We start from the raw sequence: 18,941 nt of genomic DNA on the forward strand, positions 1-18,941 counted from the left end.
TACTTGGGAAAAGTTTTAAAATATTCTGTTTTGTTGACATAAATTATATGCCCAAAACAGTTAACATTATAGCTGCTCCAAACTGAAGCCATTTACTGATAGTTAACATTTTTATAATAAAAGGAGAAATAAAATAAGAAATGGCTTACATTAATTTTTGTCTTTGCCTTTTTTTTTAATGAGGAGCAGTGAAATGTATAACCCTGTCATCACAAATATTTGACTGTTTCTTCCAAATATGTTGCAATTTTTGAGGTTGCGGTTACGGTGGTGTGTGAGAAGACAGCTGTCTTTTGAACATATAGCAAATTTCACATCTACATTGACATGAAAATGTCACACTGTTCCTCCCTGTCCTGCTTCCAAATGTGTCACCTGCCGCTGCCTCTCATCGGCTACACAGAACCAGCAGATGACATGAGCTCTTTGGGTGAGCATCGACAGCGTTGCTGCACAAAATACCGAAGTGCACCTCTGACCTCTATTTAGGCTTTCATTGTCTCCCACAGAAATGTACACTATTCTTGTGTGTTTGTCCAGTTTTAAAGTCTGTTCAATTGCGACCACAAACTGATTCCGTCTCAACCGAGCTGATGCACTGTTCACCCCTCAGACACTTAAAAGCTCCTCAAAATAAATCTGCACATGACCTCAGTTGGTTGTCAAATCTTCATCTGTTAAATGTAATGCGCTCGTATTTTAATCTATTACACAACATAAAAACATTGACCTAAGCAGCAATAGTTTAGTAGACAACCCTGTGCTTTTCAAATGACGAGTTTGGAGCTTTTCACATACCCCACTTGGGGGAAAAAAAAATAAATAAAAATAAAAATGAATGTGTGTGTGTGTGTGTGTGTGTGTGTGTGTGTGTGTGTGTTTTGTGGAGCGGGGTGGGGTGGGGGGGGGGGGGGGTTTAGGGGCATAATAATCCCTCGAATATGTCTACAAAGAGAATCGAGTCGTATTGTAGAGCTCCACAGCCCAAGGCATTTTGTCAGAAATATAACTAATTTCATACATCCTCAGATCCATGTGTAAATATCAGGGAAGCACTGAATCCTGGTAGGCCTGACAAAATTAAACAACATAAATCACTGATCTTCAAAACACGCTTATAGACCAGACATTCTTCATGAATACTGCAAAGGACTTTCTTTACCTCTTAGTGTCATAAGTTAGTGATTATGGCACGCTTATGTCGTATTGTCGCTGCAGGAAGGGAGCACCTGTGCAATGAGAGTTTGGACAGCTGCTGTCAGATTGTGAGATTGGAGGCAGACACAGATTTCTGGAGCTTCAAATACAGAATAAAAAGTGTCTGGTCTGGCTCATATCTAGCAGCTAGTAGGAGGATAGAAGGTCACTAGAATTTTGCTAGGCTTGACACGCTCGTGGAGAATGTAAAGGCATTGTGTGAGGATTCTAAATGTAAAAATTGAGTGCTCACAGTAAAAGGAGCAGCAAATCTTACATGAGCACGGTTTTGGTGCATTGTGATCATGGGTGAACAGAGCTGTAAGTTACATAAACAGAGTTGGATGAATTGCTGTTTGCAGCAAATAGGAAGTAACGTAGAGGTAATCCCTGTGGTTTTCAGTGTGAGTGGATTAACATTAATTGTAACAGATTGTTAACATACTTGCCAGGAATAGCTGCTTCTGCATGGTAATGTGACTTATTCCACATCTTTAAAGACTTCATTTCATTATGGGATTTACAGAACAAATGTGTACAAAAGAAAGAAAGAGTGTGTATAATTGTACGAAGTGGGAATATGCTTAATCTGACTGTGGGGGCTCCATCAGTAGTAATAAGTGAAGCAGAACTTAAATGCGCGAGGCACCTGGAACCAAAGATGAACGTATGTTAATTGCAAAAATAACATCTGAAATATTGTCGTGTTATGCAAAGTAATTATTCAAATCACTGCCGTAACATTCTAAAGGCTTGAACAATAACAAAGTAGACTGACTTTGGAAGAATAATGGTGGCGATTCTGAGTGGGGATTCTTAAACTGTGAGCAGCAGATTATAGGAGCAGTTTTTACTGTAACTCGATGGTTGTCATTTGTATGAGTAAATCCTACCCGGCACAGAGTAACCAAACACTTCTGCTGTAGCAGGAGAGGCAAGTTGTAACACAGGTACACAGAATATGGGCACAGGTCAGGAAAGGATTTTATGTCCCGTTGACGACGATGTCGTTACAAGATGGAGGATTAGCTCGGTGGCGGGAGAAAATCAGCCGTTCTCTTTCAAAGACACCATCCTTCCAGGCCCTTGCCTCGAGTAATTTAGAAACCTCAGGAAAAACCAAAATGTGGTTTGCCGTAAGGGGATGTGAAGCACTGTCTTTTCACTGAGTCTCCTCTGGGCACCTGTTGGTTAACCGTTAAGTACTGCACACTTGTTTATCAGAACCCTCAGATTGTAGGAACAAATGCAGTATGCAGCTTATGTAAGGGGCATTCAAAAAGAAATGAACTGGAGGCATAATTACAGAAGCCTAATACTCGTATTTTGGAAGTATTGACACTGGCTGTTGAGACACTTGTCCTACTGTGACACGAGGCAGTGAATGACTCTCCTGTAAAATTCCCGAGGATGCGATGTTAACCAGTTCAGCACGCACAGCTGGATGTCGTCGTCTTCCAAGGTGAATCGTAGAGGTTATGCTGTCGCTCTACTTTGACCAAGATGGCCCCCTTCTAATTCACTTCCTGCAGCACAGGACAACAGTGAATGCCCAGCGTTACTCGCAAACCTTGACCACCCTTCGCCAAGCGATCAAATCAAAACGACCGGGCAATCTCCCCCGTGGGGTCATTCTGCTCCACGACAATGTAAAGCCTCATACGATCATCACAATCGTGGCACTCCTGCAGAAACTCAAATGGGAAGTTCTTGGCCACCCTCCATACAGTCCGGACCTCTCTCCCTGTGATTAGGCCATTTTTGGTCCCCTTAAAAAGGCTCTGAGGGGCAAATGATTCACCTTGGACAACGATGTCCAGCTGTTCGTGAGGGGGGGAATGTGTCATGTCATGAATAAAACCCCCTACCCCAAACAACAATTTAGTGAAACCATTATATATAAAAATATAAACAATATGCATGCATACATTTCAGCCAATGTCTGTGCTGTGTCTACAAGCAAGACACAGCCAGGGCAAAAGTGCCACAGGCACAAAAATGCGAGCTGGTGCCAGGGCTGTAGAGACTCGTCAGTTGCGCAAGTTTAACCAGCACGACGGGCGGCACCGAGGACGAAGATACCGACTTTGCCTCGGCCAATTGCCAGCCGTGTACAATCTGCCAATAACTGGATGACAACGGACAGAAGCCTACACAGAAGATAGAAGAGCAGCTCTCGCCCAGTTGGTTACAGATCATTGTCTGAGGGTGACAGACAGGAAACATTGTTTAGAACTGAACAGACAGCTGTTGTAAATGGCATTTGTTGTGTACTGTTAAGTTTATCTACAATTATTTGTTCTTAGCCATTGAGGGTCTCTGTTTGTGTTATATTACAAGTAGTGTTGCAGACTTCCTTATTCAACTAGTCACAAAGATAAGTAAACTTTTTTAATTCATTTGTGTGACTTTGTTACTAATTTGTTGAAGTATTGTAGAACCTTTGTTCTCCTATCCTGTTACCCAACCCTTGGGATAGCTGTGTGATAGTGGTAGTGAGAAATTGTCTTAGCAGTGTACTGCACAAGAAGCAGTTTCGAGAACTCACAAACTCGGCCTACTGTAACAATAGGGGCAGCTCGGCCTCCACAGCAGTAGCGATGAGACCTTTACAAAACTGGCAATGAAGGTTTACAAAAGTCTGTAGATTAATAAAGTAGAACGAAAACTGTGCACCCCGAAAGTAACAAGCAATTTTTCGAAAATTATAAGCAGGACATCGAGTAAGATAAGACAGAAAGGGAAAGGGCCTCCGCTAAGAAAAAAATTTGTCTGACTTTCCCTTAAGTTGGCAGGATCTACTGACTGAAAAAATGTTCCCCATTATTCACAAGCCTGTGTAGTTCCATGTGCAGACCAGTGTTTGCAATCATAGTGCTAAGTGAAATGCTGACTGCACTTTGATCATGAAAATTGTGCTGCTGAAAGATTGTTGCTATTGTAGTTCTTAAGTCAATTGCTTGACATGTAAATTTCAATGTTTTGCTCAAATGATATTCAATTTATGTATTGCAGTTACATTACAATGATGTTCTAGGCACTGATCTAAATAAATTATTGTACGAAAAGTGGTTGTTATGTTATTAAAATGATTGGCATATATGTCATATTCGAGGGGGGAGGAGGGTTTACAGCCACTAACAAAGCGTGACAACCCTCTCTTCAGAACCAAACCTCAGGTGTGCTCATCAGAGAAGCAATCACCAAAACTCACAAAGCTGACACGGTCCAGGAAGAAACTATTTGTTTTTGCTTTTAACTGTATGCCATCTCATTCGACGGCTGTGACCGCACCTGGCAGCTGACGCTCAGGACCCCTTGACCCAGGCAGCGGGCACCCACTGTGGCTCCCGCTCCAGGCTGTTGATCTCGGAGAGCAGCTGCTGGAAGGCACGGTCCGTGTCGTTGTTGATGATGATCAAGTCGAACAGGTGGCCGTACTTGTCCTCCATTTCACGTGCTTTCTCAATTATGTCCTTCAGCTCCTCCTCCTGTATCAGAGGAAGCAACTATAAGTTAGTTAGTTAGTTTATTTATTTACTTAATTTTTGTTCAGTTTGATACGTATATCAGCAGAAAATTACAGTCTGTCATAACAAATCTATAGACAGTCTATTAAAAACAAAAATGTCCTCTTGGAACTGTAAATTTCTAGAATGAAAATAATACTAATCACATACCTTAAACAAATTTACTTTGTATTAGAAAGGCAAAGATGTCAGCTTCTGCTGAAAACAAACATTTTAGCATTTCCCTTAAGTGATTTGGGGAAAACTATGGAAACCCACCCCAATTGAGATGGCTGGATCAGGTAAACAAACGTTGTACTTCCATTATAACTTTCAGGCCGAGAGGCTGTGGTCGATATATGAAGCTATTCTCGGACATTTCATCTCCAATAACTCTCTAATGAATAATAATAATAATAAAAAGTGGTGTCATCAAAGCCTTGATGTACAGGGCTTATAGAACTTGTGAACCGGTTTATTTACGAGATGAGCTGATCGCGTACGGCGGCCATAAAAAATTTTTTTTTAAAGATGGCTACTCCAGTAAGGATGTGGCTTGAACACTCTACCAAATGGAAAGTCTTCCTCCCCTTTATTAAAAAGACCACTTATGGAAAGTGTTGACCAAGTATTGACTTAAAGGATCTGTAGACCAAGTAAGAAAATAAAAAAATGCTTAAGAATGGCAACCATTAGAGTCTCCTGGTGTATATAAAATTGTTCGTAGTTGTGTACAAGTATACGTGGGAACTACAAAAAAAAGTGTTAACGTTCACTTAGCAGAACATATAAGGAACTACACTTTGGACATAGTGAATTGGCCTCTGCAGATAGCACCTTCTGAGAAGGAAACCGTGCAATAAAATTCGGTGAGACTGGCGTTTTAACAAAGTTAATTCACAGTGATACCCATATGCGTAGAGAGGCCTTAGAGATTGACAAATATCGTACTAATTTTAACAGAAAAGAGTGAAATACAGATGTCGACCTTGCCAACCGTACAACGATCGAGCACAAAGGTGCCACCCAGAGGTAATCACACAGTTGGCATCATGTGATGAATGTTGGTGCCCTCTGTACAGCTCTATAAATTTGGGGACCCTTTGAGCCCCTGATGCGGTTGCCACTTTACCTCAGAAAATATCTCCCACAGTTGGAAATGAAAGAAACATGACAGAATAGTTTTACATCAATCTCAGTCTTTCAGGCCAGAATTTTAAACTGAATCAACACCAGCTCTGGAAGCCTACGGTGAACAATTAAATCTTGTACTTCACCTCTTGCAGGAAGGAGGAGCTCATAGGCACTCAACGCTGAGGCTATCAATGCTTTTCAGTTTTTATTAATAACACAGTTATAACAATACAACTGCATGGACCTAAAGTGTTCATGTAAGAGCACCACTGTCTACTTTTCATTTGTTTCACTGAATTACAATTCCATTTGCTCAGAATTATTAACTAGCCATGACCAAACTGTTTCTACTGGTTCGCAGGATATACGAGAGAGGGGAAATACTTCCACACTTCCAAAAGAATGTAATACTTCCAGTAACAAAGAACTCGGATGCTGATAGGTGCAAACATTAGAGAATCATCTTTTTAATAAGTAATGGCTGCAAAACACTGACAGTAATTATTTACAGACGAATGGGATGACCTGCAGAGGCTGACCTGGGGGAATATCAGCTTTGATTCCAGAGATAGGCAGAAATAGGTGACACAATATTGTTCCCACAACTTTTCTCTGAAGATTGCCTTACTTCAGACCAACTAACATGTATAGCATTAGTGTTGATGGTGCTATTGACTGTAATATACTCTCTGAAAGTCAAAAGTCGGCAGGGATAAAATGTAGAGGGACAAATTATTATCTATAAGTTTGTCAGAAACTAGATGGCAGTTAACAGTCATGAAGTGTTGTAGTCAAGCAAAATCAGGTAATGCTGAGGGAGTTAGATTACCAACAAGACACTAGAGGCAGTTGGTGAGTTTTTTTGGTCGGTGTGCAGAGCAAGTGACAATGACCGAAGTGGAGGGGATATAAAATGCATATTGGCAATAAAAAAAAACTTAAAGTATTTATTTGGAGGGAAGCTTAATATGGAAATAAAACATGGACAACAATCAGTACAGACAAAAAGAGGAGAGAATAGAGTAGAAGCTTTTGTGACATGGTGGCACAGAAGAATGCTATGTGTGTGATGCTAAGTCAAAAAAGTTATGATTATGTACTGCATATAATTGGGGAGAAAAGGGAATTATGGCATCTCCTCGTTGTTGTTGTGGTCTTCAGTCCTGAGACTGGTTTGATGCAGCTCTCCATTCTACTCTATCCTGTGCAAGCTTCTTTATCTCCCACTACCTACTGCAGCCTACATTCTTCTGAATCTGCTTAGTGTATTCATCTCTTGGTCTCCCTCTACGATTTTTACCCTCCACGCTGCCCTCCAATACTAAATTGGTGATCCCTTGATGCCTCAGAACATGTTCTACCAACTGATCCCTTCTTCTTGTCAAGTTGTGCCTCAAACTCCTCTTCTCCCCAATTCTATTCAATACCTCCTCATTAGTTATGTGATCTACCCATCTAATCTTCAACATTCTTCTGTAGCACCACATTTCGAAAGCGTCTATTCTCTTATTGTCTAAACTATTTATCGTCCACGTTTCACTTCCATACATGACTACACTCCATACAAATACTTTCAGAAATGACTTCTTGACATTTAAATCAATACTCGATGTTAACAAATTTCTCTTCTTCAGAAACGCTTTCCTTGCCATTGACAGTCTACATTTGATATCCTCTCTACTTTGACCATCATCAGTTATTTTGCTCCCCAAATAGCAAAACTCCTTTACTACTTTAAGTGTCTCATTTCCTAATCTAATTCCCTCAGCATCACCCGACTTAATTCGACTACATTCCATTATCCTTGTTTTGCTATTGTTGATGTTCATCTTATACCCTCCTTCCAAGACAATGTCCATTCCGTTCAACTGCTCTTCCAAGTCCTTTGCTGTCTCTGACAGAATTACAATGTCATCAGCGAACCTCAAAGTTTTTATTTCTTCTCCATGGATTTTAATACTTACTCCAAACTTTTCTTTTGTTTCCTTTACTGCTTGCTCAATATACAGATTGAATAACATCAGGGAGAGGCTACAACCCTGTCTCACTCCTTTCCCAACCACTGCTTCCCTTTCATGCCCCTCGACTCTTATAACTGCCATCTGCTTTCTGTACAAATTGTAAATAGCCTTTCGCTCCCTGTATTTTACCTCTGCCACCTTCAGAATTTGAAAGAGAGTATGCCAGTCAACTTTGTCAAAAGCTTTCTCTAAGTCTACAAATGCTAGAAACGTAGGTTTGCCTTTCCTTAATCTTTCTTCTAAGATAAGTCATAAGGTCAGTATTGCCTCACGTGTTCCAACATTTCTACGGAATCCAAACTGATCTTCCCCGAGGTCAGCTTCTATCAGTTTTTCCATTCATCTGTAAAGAATTCGCATTAGTATTTTGCAGCTGTGACTTATTAAACTGATAGTTCGGTAATTTTCACATCTGTCAACAACTGCTTTCTTTGGGATTGGAATAATTATATTCTTATTGAAGTCTGAGGGTATTCCGCCTGTCTCATACATCTTGCTCACCAGATGGTAGAGTTTTGTCAGGACTGGCTCTTCCAAGGCTGTCAGTAGTTCTAATGGAATGTTGTCTACTCCTGGGGCCTTGTTTCGACTTAAGTCTTTCAGTGCTCTGTCAAACTCTTCACGCAGTATCGTATCCCCCATTTCATCTTCATTTACATCCTCTTCCATTTCCATAATATTGTCCTCAAGTACATCGCCCTTGTATATACCCTCTATATACTCCTTACACCTTTCTGCTTTCCCTTCTTTGCTTAGAATTGGGTTTCCACGTGAGCTTTTCATATTCATTCAAGTGGTTCTCTTTTCTCCAAAGGTCTCTTAAATTTTCCTGTAGGCAGTATCTATCTTACCCCTCGTGAGATAAGCCTCTACATCCTTACATTCGTCCTCTAGCCATCCCTGCGTAGCAATTTTGCACTTCCTGTCAATCTCATTTTTGAAACATTTGTATTCCTTTTTGCCTGCTTCATTTACTGCATTTTTTTATATTTTCTCCTTTCATCAATTAAATTCAATATTTCTTCTGTTATCCAAGGGTTTCTCCCAGCCCTCATCTTTTTACCTATGCCTTCACTATTTCATCCCTCAAAGCTACCCATTCTTCTTCTACTGTATTTCTTTCCCCCATTCCTGTCAATTGTTACCTTATGCTCTCCCTGAAACCCTGTACAACCTCTGGTTCTTTCAGTTTATCCAGGTCCCATCGCCTTAAATTCCCACCTTTTTGCAATTTCTTCAGTGTTAATCTACAATTCATAACCAATAGACTGTGGTCAGAGTCCACATCTGCCCCTGAAAATGTCTTACAATTTAAAACTTGGTTCCTAAATCTCTGTCTTACCAAATCTATCTGATATCTTCTAGTATCTCCAGGGTTCTTCCATGCACCTCCTTAGTAAGGAAAAATGGATATGTTGATACAACCCTTCCTGTAGTGTCAGTGAATAGTTAAAATTGGTAAGCATAAGAGTAAAACTTTTAGGGGTATACCAAGGCTGAATTACAGCAATCAGATTCAAGTGGATGTAAGCTGAAGCAGTCACACAGAGATTGAAAGACTCCCACTGGATAAAGTAGTAGTGTTTTTTTCCTGCTAGAAAATAAAAGTGTGAATACACTTTTAAACAGAGGCAGTATGTAACTAGTTTTAACACAGTCATTGCCTTATAAAATATAAAGGCTATCCCCAAATTAATTCAGGTACAATGAAAGATTGTAGCTTCTAGTGCAGAGGTTAATACACAGACCAGGAAAAAGAATGTTTTAGTCAAAGAGTTCACGGGTTTGGTTTCATGTCCAATATCACTTCTACTTCCTCAATTTTAAAGGCATAGACGCCACAGCATTTACACAACTAATGGAATAATTTGAGAGCTTGTAATTATTTCGATTATTGGGATAAGCAATCCACTACACCAAAAGCTCTATAAGTTACATTTCAGTTTGTATTACACAATATACCCTCATTTGTCATGCTATCAAACTTTTTGTTTAAATTTATTGGTACTTTTGATTTTGAGGGAGAGAGACATGTTCTTACAGATCAGAACTGGTCATAAAATAAAGGAAAATTTTTGTGAGCAAAGATTGTTTTCAGTTCAGCAAATTTTGAACACTGTATAGCCGTTTACTTCAATGTGAATAAGTCACATTTTATCATATCTGTGATGATCACACTGTTGGAATGGCTTGACTAACAAAGGAGTTAAAAATACCCTTAATGGTAGTGCTCTTGCAGGCTTAAGTGAGGGAAATAAGCTCGTAAATTGACGATCCCATAATTGTAACGAGTGACATTGTAAAATAATTAACGGAATTGTGTTCCCACTCTTTTCAGTTAAAGCTTTGACATTATTTTTACAATTAGAATCTTTCAACTTTTAGGACACAATGCGAGAGAAACGGTGCACATCAGCATTACAGCCAAACAGGTCAATTCATGACTGTGGTTTACAGCCTACCTTGTACGCCTCGCCAGCGCGGGCCTTCTTCTGCCGCAGCTTCTCCAGGGAGGGCGGCGCAACGAACACCACGTAGGGCTTGAGGTCAGAAGCGCGCAGGATGCGCAGTGACTGTGGGTGCAGGTTCAGAACACACGTCTTCCCCGCGTCCACCACGGCACGGATGGCTGCCAGCGACGTACCGTAGTACGCTCTCTCGTATTCGCCATGCTCCACGAAACGACGTGCCAAGATGTCCGCTTCGAACTGCGCCCTCGAGATGAAATGGTAATCTTGCCCGTCCACTTCACCCTCCTTGCGTGGGCGACTTGTGTCTGTGAGGAGTGAAAGAATCTTCGTCTCTCAAAAAGGCATTTTCATGAAGAGAATTTTGTGTGATGTGTGAGCAAAGTTGTTTATTTCTTCTTATTGTTCTCACCTGCTTCCTGCTTAGTCTCCCTTTTTGTCTGTTTAATCTCACAAAGAGTTATTGTTCTGATTCCCATTTATCCCTCAGTGGAAATGAGTTTTTAAGTAACATTTTTGGAACTTTAATGACTGGATCAGAAGACACTATTACAAAAATATCAGGATTGTAACAAAATTTGCATTTAACATTCAGGCTGCTTACTCTATAACAATACTGTGTCACCCTTAATAAAACAACTTTGGCAATTTACCTTCATAAACATGAGGCTTGACATTTATTATCTTTTTGTAATGAATGTGGGTCTCTGGCTAGATCATTCTTTGCTTCCTCGCAGGATACACATGCACTCGTCAAATTTCAGAACTGGACCCTCAGTTTATGCATCTTTTAAAATCCTTTTGCGTTTGGCATACGCTGTAAGGATTATGAGGAAAAGATAACTAATGCGAGGCTTGTATTGTAAGATGATGTTTACAATGTTAATGGACTGTAGATTAAATTAAGTATTCAAGAAAGATGAAAACCATTTCAACTTTTTATATCTGTGTAAGCTTTCTCAGTTACGATAACAACATGCTTTTTCTTATCATTTTCACGGGGAGGGAGTAAACTGCATGTGTTCATATAATTCTGTCAACAAAAGCTATTGTTTTGCTAGCTACCAAAGTTACAGATTACATGCAGAACCACCACATAAGGCATTACACAGTAAATTAGTGAACTGTTTCTACCACGGTAAGGTTCATCGGTTTGGGGGGAGGGGACCAAACAGTGAGATCATCTGCCCCCTGGATTAGGGAAGGAAGGGAAAGGACATCGGCCATGCCCTTTCGAAGGAACCATCCTGGCATTTGCCTGAAGCAATTCAGGGAAATCACGGAAAACCTAAATCGGGATGGCTGGACTCGGGTTAGATACTGTCGTCCTCCCAAATGTGAGTGCAGTGTGCTAACCACTGCGCCACCTCGCTCGGTACCAAGGTAAGTTTTAAGTGGTAGTTGTAATGGACCAAGCATAGCCACACTGTAAACACAGCAAGACTAATGGGATTTGTTTATGGTCTGTGTCTCTTAGTTACCTACAGGGTGCCCAACGAAGAAGCAAGTACAACGGTTCTGTGAAGTTCCAAATTCTGCAATTCAAATCCCGAGAGCCACAAAACAAGACAAGAGTACATGAATAGCAGTCACTAGTCCTGTAACTGCAAACTTCATTACCAGCTGCAGTTTGTCTGGGTTAAGGAAATGTTAGATGTCCTTTTATGCATTTTTACATCTCACTCGACTGAATATTACGCACTTTTATTGTATTCAGAATTTATGGTATGAGTGCTGGGAATATCACTATGACAAAATCTATAGCAAAATTTTGTGTTTCTGCCATTTGTGTAAGTGCTACAGCAAGCTACACTATTAATTCGGGTAACTGGATGTTATTTCTGTCAGCTGTAGGATTCCCTCCCCCCATAATGTATCTCTTCTCTCACCTCTTGAAACGTCAAAAAAAAAAGCAACCTCTCACTGTGATTTGTCTCATATCCCATGAAGATAACAGCATTTCAAATGCTAACTGTGAAATGATAGATGTTCACAGGATTTCTGGCAGAAGACATCCAGCCAATGACAATCTATGTAGTAGAAACAAGTACTAACAAAGAGATAGAGGGGCTGGCCAGTACTTACCTCAGCTCAGTACAGCCAATAGACACACAAAAAACAGTACAAAAAATTTACGTTCCTAGCTTTGGGAACAAATGTTCCTTCATCAGGGAGGAGAGAGGGGAAAGAAAGGGAAGAAGGGAAAGTAGATTCAGTTACTCACAACCCAGGTTATGAAGCAACAGGGAAAGGAAAACAGGGAGGGTAGCAAGGATTGAGGCATGGTTGTCAGAGGGAAGCCAAAGATATTCTTCTTTCTTACAGTAACTTCATAACCTGGGTTGTGAGTAACTGAATCTACTTTCCCTTCTTCCCTTTCTTTCCCCTCTCTCCTCCCTGATGAAGGAACATTTGTTCCGAAAGCTAGGAACGTAAATTTTTGGTACTGTTTTTTGTGTATCTATCGGCTGTACTGAGCTGAGGTAAGTACGGGCCAGCCCCTCTATCTCTTTGTTAGTATTTGTTTCACATCTTTATATGAGATTTTCCATTAATCATTTAAATCTATGTAGTAGGACAGTTACCAATGCTACAGAGATGTCAGTCTGCAAAGGCACCACTCTTAATGTGTGGGCTGTGTTGACAATACAGAGGAGACCGATAGAAGCAGAACCGGCAGTTCGCAGCCAGATCAGAAGCTTCTGTAATTTTTATCAAATTGCTACTAGGAACTCTGAGCGTTAAGGCAATGTACACATGTTGGACTGTGGCTCGGACTGTTTAACTATATTATCTGGCTGATATACACCAAGTGGAAAGTACACGATTGAAATATGGCTTGGAAAAGGAAACTGTCCACTAAAAGACAGTGCGACCAATTACCCTATGAGCTGTGTATATTGTACACCATATTGACTGACAAATCCACTCAGTGGTGGAGGGTTAATACTCTCAAACAGTGGGAGGTTTTATACAGGGTATTTCAAAAATAGAGGGCATAATTACAGGTACGTACAGAATACCCCAAATGTAGACAATAAAAACAGTTCATGACAACATGTGGTTTCCAAAGTATGGTCCACAAAACAGTAGGTCACCAGAACATTCTTCTTCTTGCAGGTAGATGCCTTGCCAGAAGATATTAGTAAGACAGTTAATTACGAAGCAAACAGTGCACCAAATGTTTTGTTTGGCATTCAGCATGTACTCAGATAAGCAGCTGGCAGAATTGCACCACAAGGCAGGTGGCAATGCTGCCCTCAGAATCTTAGAACATACTGTGAGCTAAAAAGTAATGAAATATCTTGAATAGAACTATCTCCTCCATACCATCCAGCATAGATTCCAAAAATTCAATCATGTGAAACCCAACTCACACTTTTCTCACAACATACTAAAATCTTCACATTGAGGCTGTCTGGGAGATGCAGTATATCTTGATTTATGAAAAGTGTTTGACTCAGTACCACATCCACACTAATTGCCAAAAGTACAATCAATGGGGTATCAGACAAAATATGTGACTGGATTGAGGATTTCTTGGTAGGGAGGAAGCAGCATGTTATCTTACATGGAGAGTCATCGTCACATATAGAAGTAACTTCAGGTATGCCCAAGGAAAGTGTGTTGGGACACTTGCTATTATTGTTGTACATTAACGATCTTGCGGACAGTATTAATAGTAACCTCAGACTTTCTGCAGATGACACACTTATCTATAGTGAAGTACTGTCTTAAATAAGAGGCATAAATATTCAGTCATATCTTGAGGAGATTTCAAAGTGGTGCAAAGATTGGCAACCTGCTTTAAATGTTCAGAAATGTAAACTTGTGATCTTCACAAAATGAAAAAACATAGTATCCTATGAGTATAATATCAGTGAATCACAGGTGGAGCCTACCAACTCACACAAATACCGGGATGTAACACTTTATAGGGATATGAAATGGAATGATCACATAGGTTCAGTCGCGGGTAAAGCAGGTGGTAGACGTCAGTTTATTGCTAGAATACTGGGGATTGCAATGAGTCTACAAAGGAGACTGCTTACAAATCACTTGTGCACACCATTCTGAAATGTTGCTCAAGTGTGTCGGACCAGCATCAAATAGGACTAACAGGGGATGTTGAATGTATACAGAGAAGGCAGCACAAATGGTCACCGGTTTGTTTGACCCATAGGAGAGTATCCCAGATGCTGAAGAAAGTGAATTGGCAGACTCTTGAAGACTGATGTACACTATCCCAAGAAAGCCTACTTACAAAATTTTGAGAACTGGGTTTAAATGATGATTCTAAGAATATGAGGGTGTACAGGAGGGGGGGGGGGGGGGGAGGGAAATTTGTCATAACATCTTCATTTTTTAATATTTTTACACCATATTTTGATCACCTTCAAAGTATTCTCCATTGACCAAAACACACTTCTTCAATAGATCCTTCCATTGTTCAAAACAGTTTTTAAATTCACTTATCATGATGTTCTTTATACCTTCCAGTGATTTTTGTTTTACCAGCTCCACAGTGGCAAAATGCTTTCCATTCACCTCCCTTTTGATTCTGGGGAACAAGAAGAAATTATAGGAGCCAGATTTAGTGAGTAAGAGGAGCGGAGAGGGGGGGGGGGGGGGGGGGTTTGCACAACCAGTGTCACACCGTTTTTTGGTCAAGAACTGCTTTACAGAGACGGCAGTGTGGGCTGGCACGTTGTCATGATGGAAGAACCAGTCGGTCAGTGCACCGAAGATGTAACCTTTTCTTCCAAATACTCTCCCTCAATCCTCTGAATTGAACTCCATGATATTCCAGACATCCTGCAAAGTTGATCAATGGTTCAGCACCGGTCTTCACGAATGAGGGCATTGATTTTGTCAACGTTTTCATCACTTATTGACATTGAGGGGCGTTCCGAATGGGGCTGGTCTTCAATTGATATTTCTCCATTTTTAAAACATGAAAACAGCTGTAGACTATGGTTTTACTTAGAGGAGCATCCCCATCAGCAGTGTTAAGCACTGCTATAGTTTCCACGGCCAATTTCCCCAATAGCAAACAAATTTCACAGCCACGTGTTGCTCTTGCCAATCTGCCATCATGTTTTTGGTGAAACGGAAAAAGTTGTTTTACTAAAAAAAAAAGCTCTCACTGATGAACCGATGCACTCACAGTGACACAACTTAGCACACTGACTCAGGTGGTGTGACAGTAATGGACACTTGGTCGAACAGCGGGTTCCCGCACTTCCCTCCCCATCCCCCCCCCCCCCCTCCCAGTCCAATTCCTGTTACTTTTGGGTCCCCCCCTCGTATACAGCACCACCCCACTTATAACTCACATAGGGATCGTCAGGACAAGATTAGAATAATTATAGCACTGCAGAGACATTTAAACAATCATTCTTCCTGCACTCCATATGTGAATGGGATGAGAAGAGATCCTAATGCCTGGTACAATAGGACGCAGCCTCTGCTGTGCTTCACAGTGATGTGCAGAGTATAGATGTGGACGTGCTGGCTAATTTTTTGTGCCAAGAGTGATACCCGAAGTGAAGATATCCTTTTCAGAAGACCTTTGAACCTCACCATCACTGTCTGTGTGCTCATGGGAAATTTACATTTCATGGTTTGGAGAAGGGATGAGCAAGATCTACAACTCCGGATGTAGAGAAGGAGATCCTGGATTCTGTGCACACAACTGCACACAACTTCTCCTATCTGCAAAGGTTACCGTTTAGTAGTGAATGTTCTCAACTAGTGAGTGTTCCCGACACAACTGTTGGGTGACATGCAAGAGCAACAATTCTATCCTTATCATCACATCACTATGCCCTGTCTTCGGCATATCACTCTGCACATATTACGTTTTGCCAGTGGTTCTCGCAGCAGTGTGATACAAAATTAGAAGTTTCTTGGCTTACTATTATTTACAGATGAAGCACAGTTCACATGAAGTGGTATTACAAACTTATGCAATCAGCATATATGGGAATATGAAAACCCATATGCAGTTGTTCCATCTCATCTCAAGTGCATTCCTACCACAACACGAGGGATGGTATCATTGGTGACATTAGTTGGACTCCACGTACTCAAACAGACTATGGGGGAGGCATACAAAAACTTCCAGAAAATGCCATACCTCATGTTTTTGTAGATACTTCACAGATCAACCGTCTAAAAGTTCAGTTCTTACTCGGTGCCACTTCTGTATGCTCAGCCGTACGGCTCGCAGATGCTCAGATCGAACATTCCCCGATCGACAGATGGGTCGAGATGACCCAGTGGCCTCCGTGCTCACCTTCTACATCTACATCTACATTGATACTCCGCAAGCCACCCAACGGTGTGTGGCGGAGGGCACTTTACGTGCCACTGTCATTACCTCCCTTTCCTGTTCCAGTCGCGTATGGTTCGCGGGAAGAACGACTGTCTGAAAGCCTCCGTGCGCGCTCTAATCTCTCTAATTTTACATTCGTGATCTCCTCGGGAGGTATAAGTAGGGGGAAGCAATATATTCGATACCTCATCCAGAAACGCACCCTCTCGAAACCTGGCGAGCAAGCTACACCGCGATGCAGAGCGCCTCTCTTGCAGAGTCTGCCACTTGAGTTTATTAAACATCTCCGTAACGCTATCACGGTTACCAAATAACCCGGTGACAAAACGCGCCGCTCTTCTTTGGATCTTCTCTATCTCCTCCGTCAACCCGACCTGGTACGGATCCCACACTGATGAGCAATACTCAAGTATAGGTCGAACGAGTGTTTTGTAAGCGACCTCCTTTGTTGATGGACTACATTTTCTAAGCACTCTCCCAATGAATCTCAACCTGGTACCCGCCTTACCAACAATTAATTTTATATGATCATTCCACTTCAAATCGTTCCGTACGCACACTCCCAGATATTTTACAGAAGTAACTGCTACCAGTGTTTGTCCCGCTATCATATAATCATACAATAAAGGATCCTTCTTTCTATGTATTCGCAATACATTACATTTGTCTATGTTAAGGGTTAGTTGCCACTCCCTGCACCAAGTGCCTATCCGCTGCAGATCTTCCTGTATTTCGCTACAATTTTCTAATGCAGCAACTTCTCTGTATACTACAGCATCATCCGCGAAAAGCCGCATGGAACTTCCGACACTATCTACTAGGTCATTTATATATATTGTGAAAAGCAATGGTCCCATAACACTCCCCTGTGGCACGCCAGAGGTTACTTTAACGTCTGTAGACGTCTCTCCATTGATAACAACCTTATTTGAATCCTATCAGTTTCTACTTGCAGGACCATTTGAAATCATTGGTATATAAATCTCTGATATCTGACACAGAATCCCTTCGGAATCAAACTGTAGCAGGTTGTGACAAAATAAGCAGTACTCTCGCAATCTGGGATTACGTTTGCAGGGCCACAAGACGTCAGTGTGAGGCACGTATTTGACCAAGAAGTGGACATTTTGATGATCACCTGTGAAGGCAATTAATTGCTGGAAAAAAAAAAAATACATTCCAGTGTACGTCACTGTTTTTGAAGACCCTATCGGAAACCGAGCAATTCGGTACATTTATTTTTCTCAACTCATTTTATTGTCTACATATGTGGATTATGTTCTCTATTTTTCAAGCACCCTGTGTACTAAAAGTGGCCGGTTAAAGCTATTTGTATTTTCAACTGACATACCTATATTATTTCCATTTTTAACAGCACAAATTCTTCGTTCACCGATTTGACAAACGACGCCGAGTAACATCCGGCACCAGACAGCAGGATTACGAGGGGAGGTACTCACGTGGGACGGCAGCCGCGAACCTCTCCGAGTCCTCCATGAGCCTCTGGCGCAGCTCGTGGCGGCCGATGTTAGGCGGCCCGATGAGCACGACGGGGCGGCGGTGCGTCGTCCGCGGGTAGTACAGCGCCACCTCCTCGTACGTCAGGATCTCGTCTGACTCGTAATCTGCAGAGTGCAGAGAAAGAAAGTGACTCAGAGAAAATAAAAATAAAAAGCACAGAGGGTGAAAAATTGCTGAGGCCACAAGCACCCAGAAACATATGCTTCAAAACTGCCAAAATCAGAATAATAGCTCTGCTCCATTGGTCACATTTTCGTAGCAAGTAGCTAGATGCTCCTGGGTTCCAAATATTTTTGAAGCAAAAGGAAAACTCTATTCAGGAAACTATACAGTAAGGAGAAGACGGAACTTTGACAGTTCTCAAAATTTCGCCTTTGGAAGGTAGGCACTGTTAAACCATTCCATCTGCTTGTTATTTTACATTCTGGAAACAATCAGGTCATGGCCATGGATGGCAGACAATAATCAAGATGGCACCATTGAAGAGGCAATATTGCATAATGTACTTTTCGAATCTTCCAGATTTTAGCCAGTTGGTATGCTTTACTCCTGCTGCTATTACCAGGGAATTATAGATTTTCAATCATCATCATCATCTCTCTCTCTCTCTCTCTCTCTCTCTCTCTCTCTCTCTCTCTCTCTCTCTCTCTCTTCTCTCCCCCACCCTTTTTTTTTGAGCCAACAGTCTTCTGACTGGTTTGGTGTGGCCCGCCACAACTTCCTCTCCTGTGCCAACCTTTCCATCTCAGAGTAG

The 18,941-nt window shown here is 41.3% G+C and overlaps 1 protein-coding gene across 2 annotated transcripts in view; it reads right to left on the bottom strand.

The window, feature by feature from the left end:
- LOC126424930 (protein PALS1) overlaps positions 1-18,941 on the bottom strand; it is a 795,237-nt gene that overhangs the window by 11,975 nt on the left and 764,321 nt on the right. For both annotated transcript variants that reach the window (XM_050087777.1, XM_050087776.1), the window contains exons 11-13: positions 18,127-18,291; positions 10,324-10,637; positions 4,492-4,688 (exon numbers count right to left, since the gene is read on the bottom strand). In XM_050087777.1, the coding sequence (XP_049943734.1) occupies positions 4,506-4,688; positions 10,324-10,637; positions 18,127-18,291 (662 nt within the window). In that variant the 3' untranslated portion in view covers positions 4,492-4,505. The remainder of the gene's footprint in view (positions 1-4,491; positions 4,689-10,323; positions 10,638-18,126; positions 18,292-18,941) is intronic.

This window comes from Schistocerca serialis, chromosome 10 (assembly GCF_023864345.2).
Source record: "Schistocerca serialis cubense isolate TAMUIC-IGC-003099 chromosome 10, iqSchSeri2.2, whole genome shotgun sequence".
NCBI classification, from domain to species: Eukaryota; Metazoa; Arthropoda; class Insecta; order Orthoptera; family Acrididae; genus Schistocerca; species Schistocerca serialis.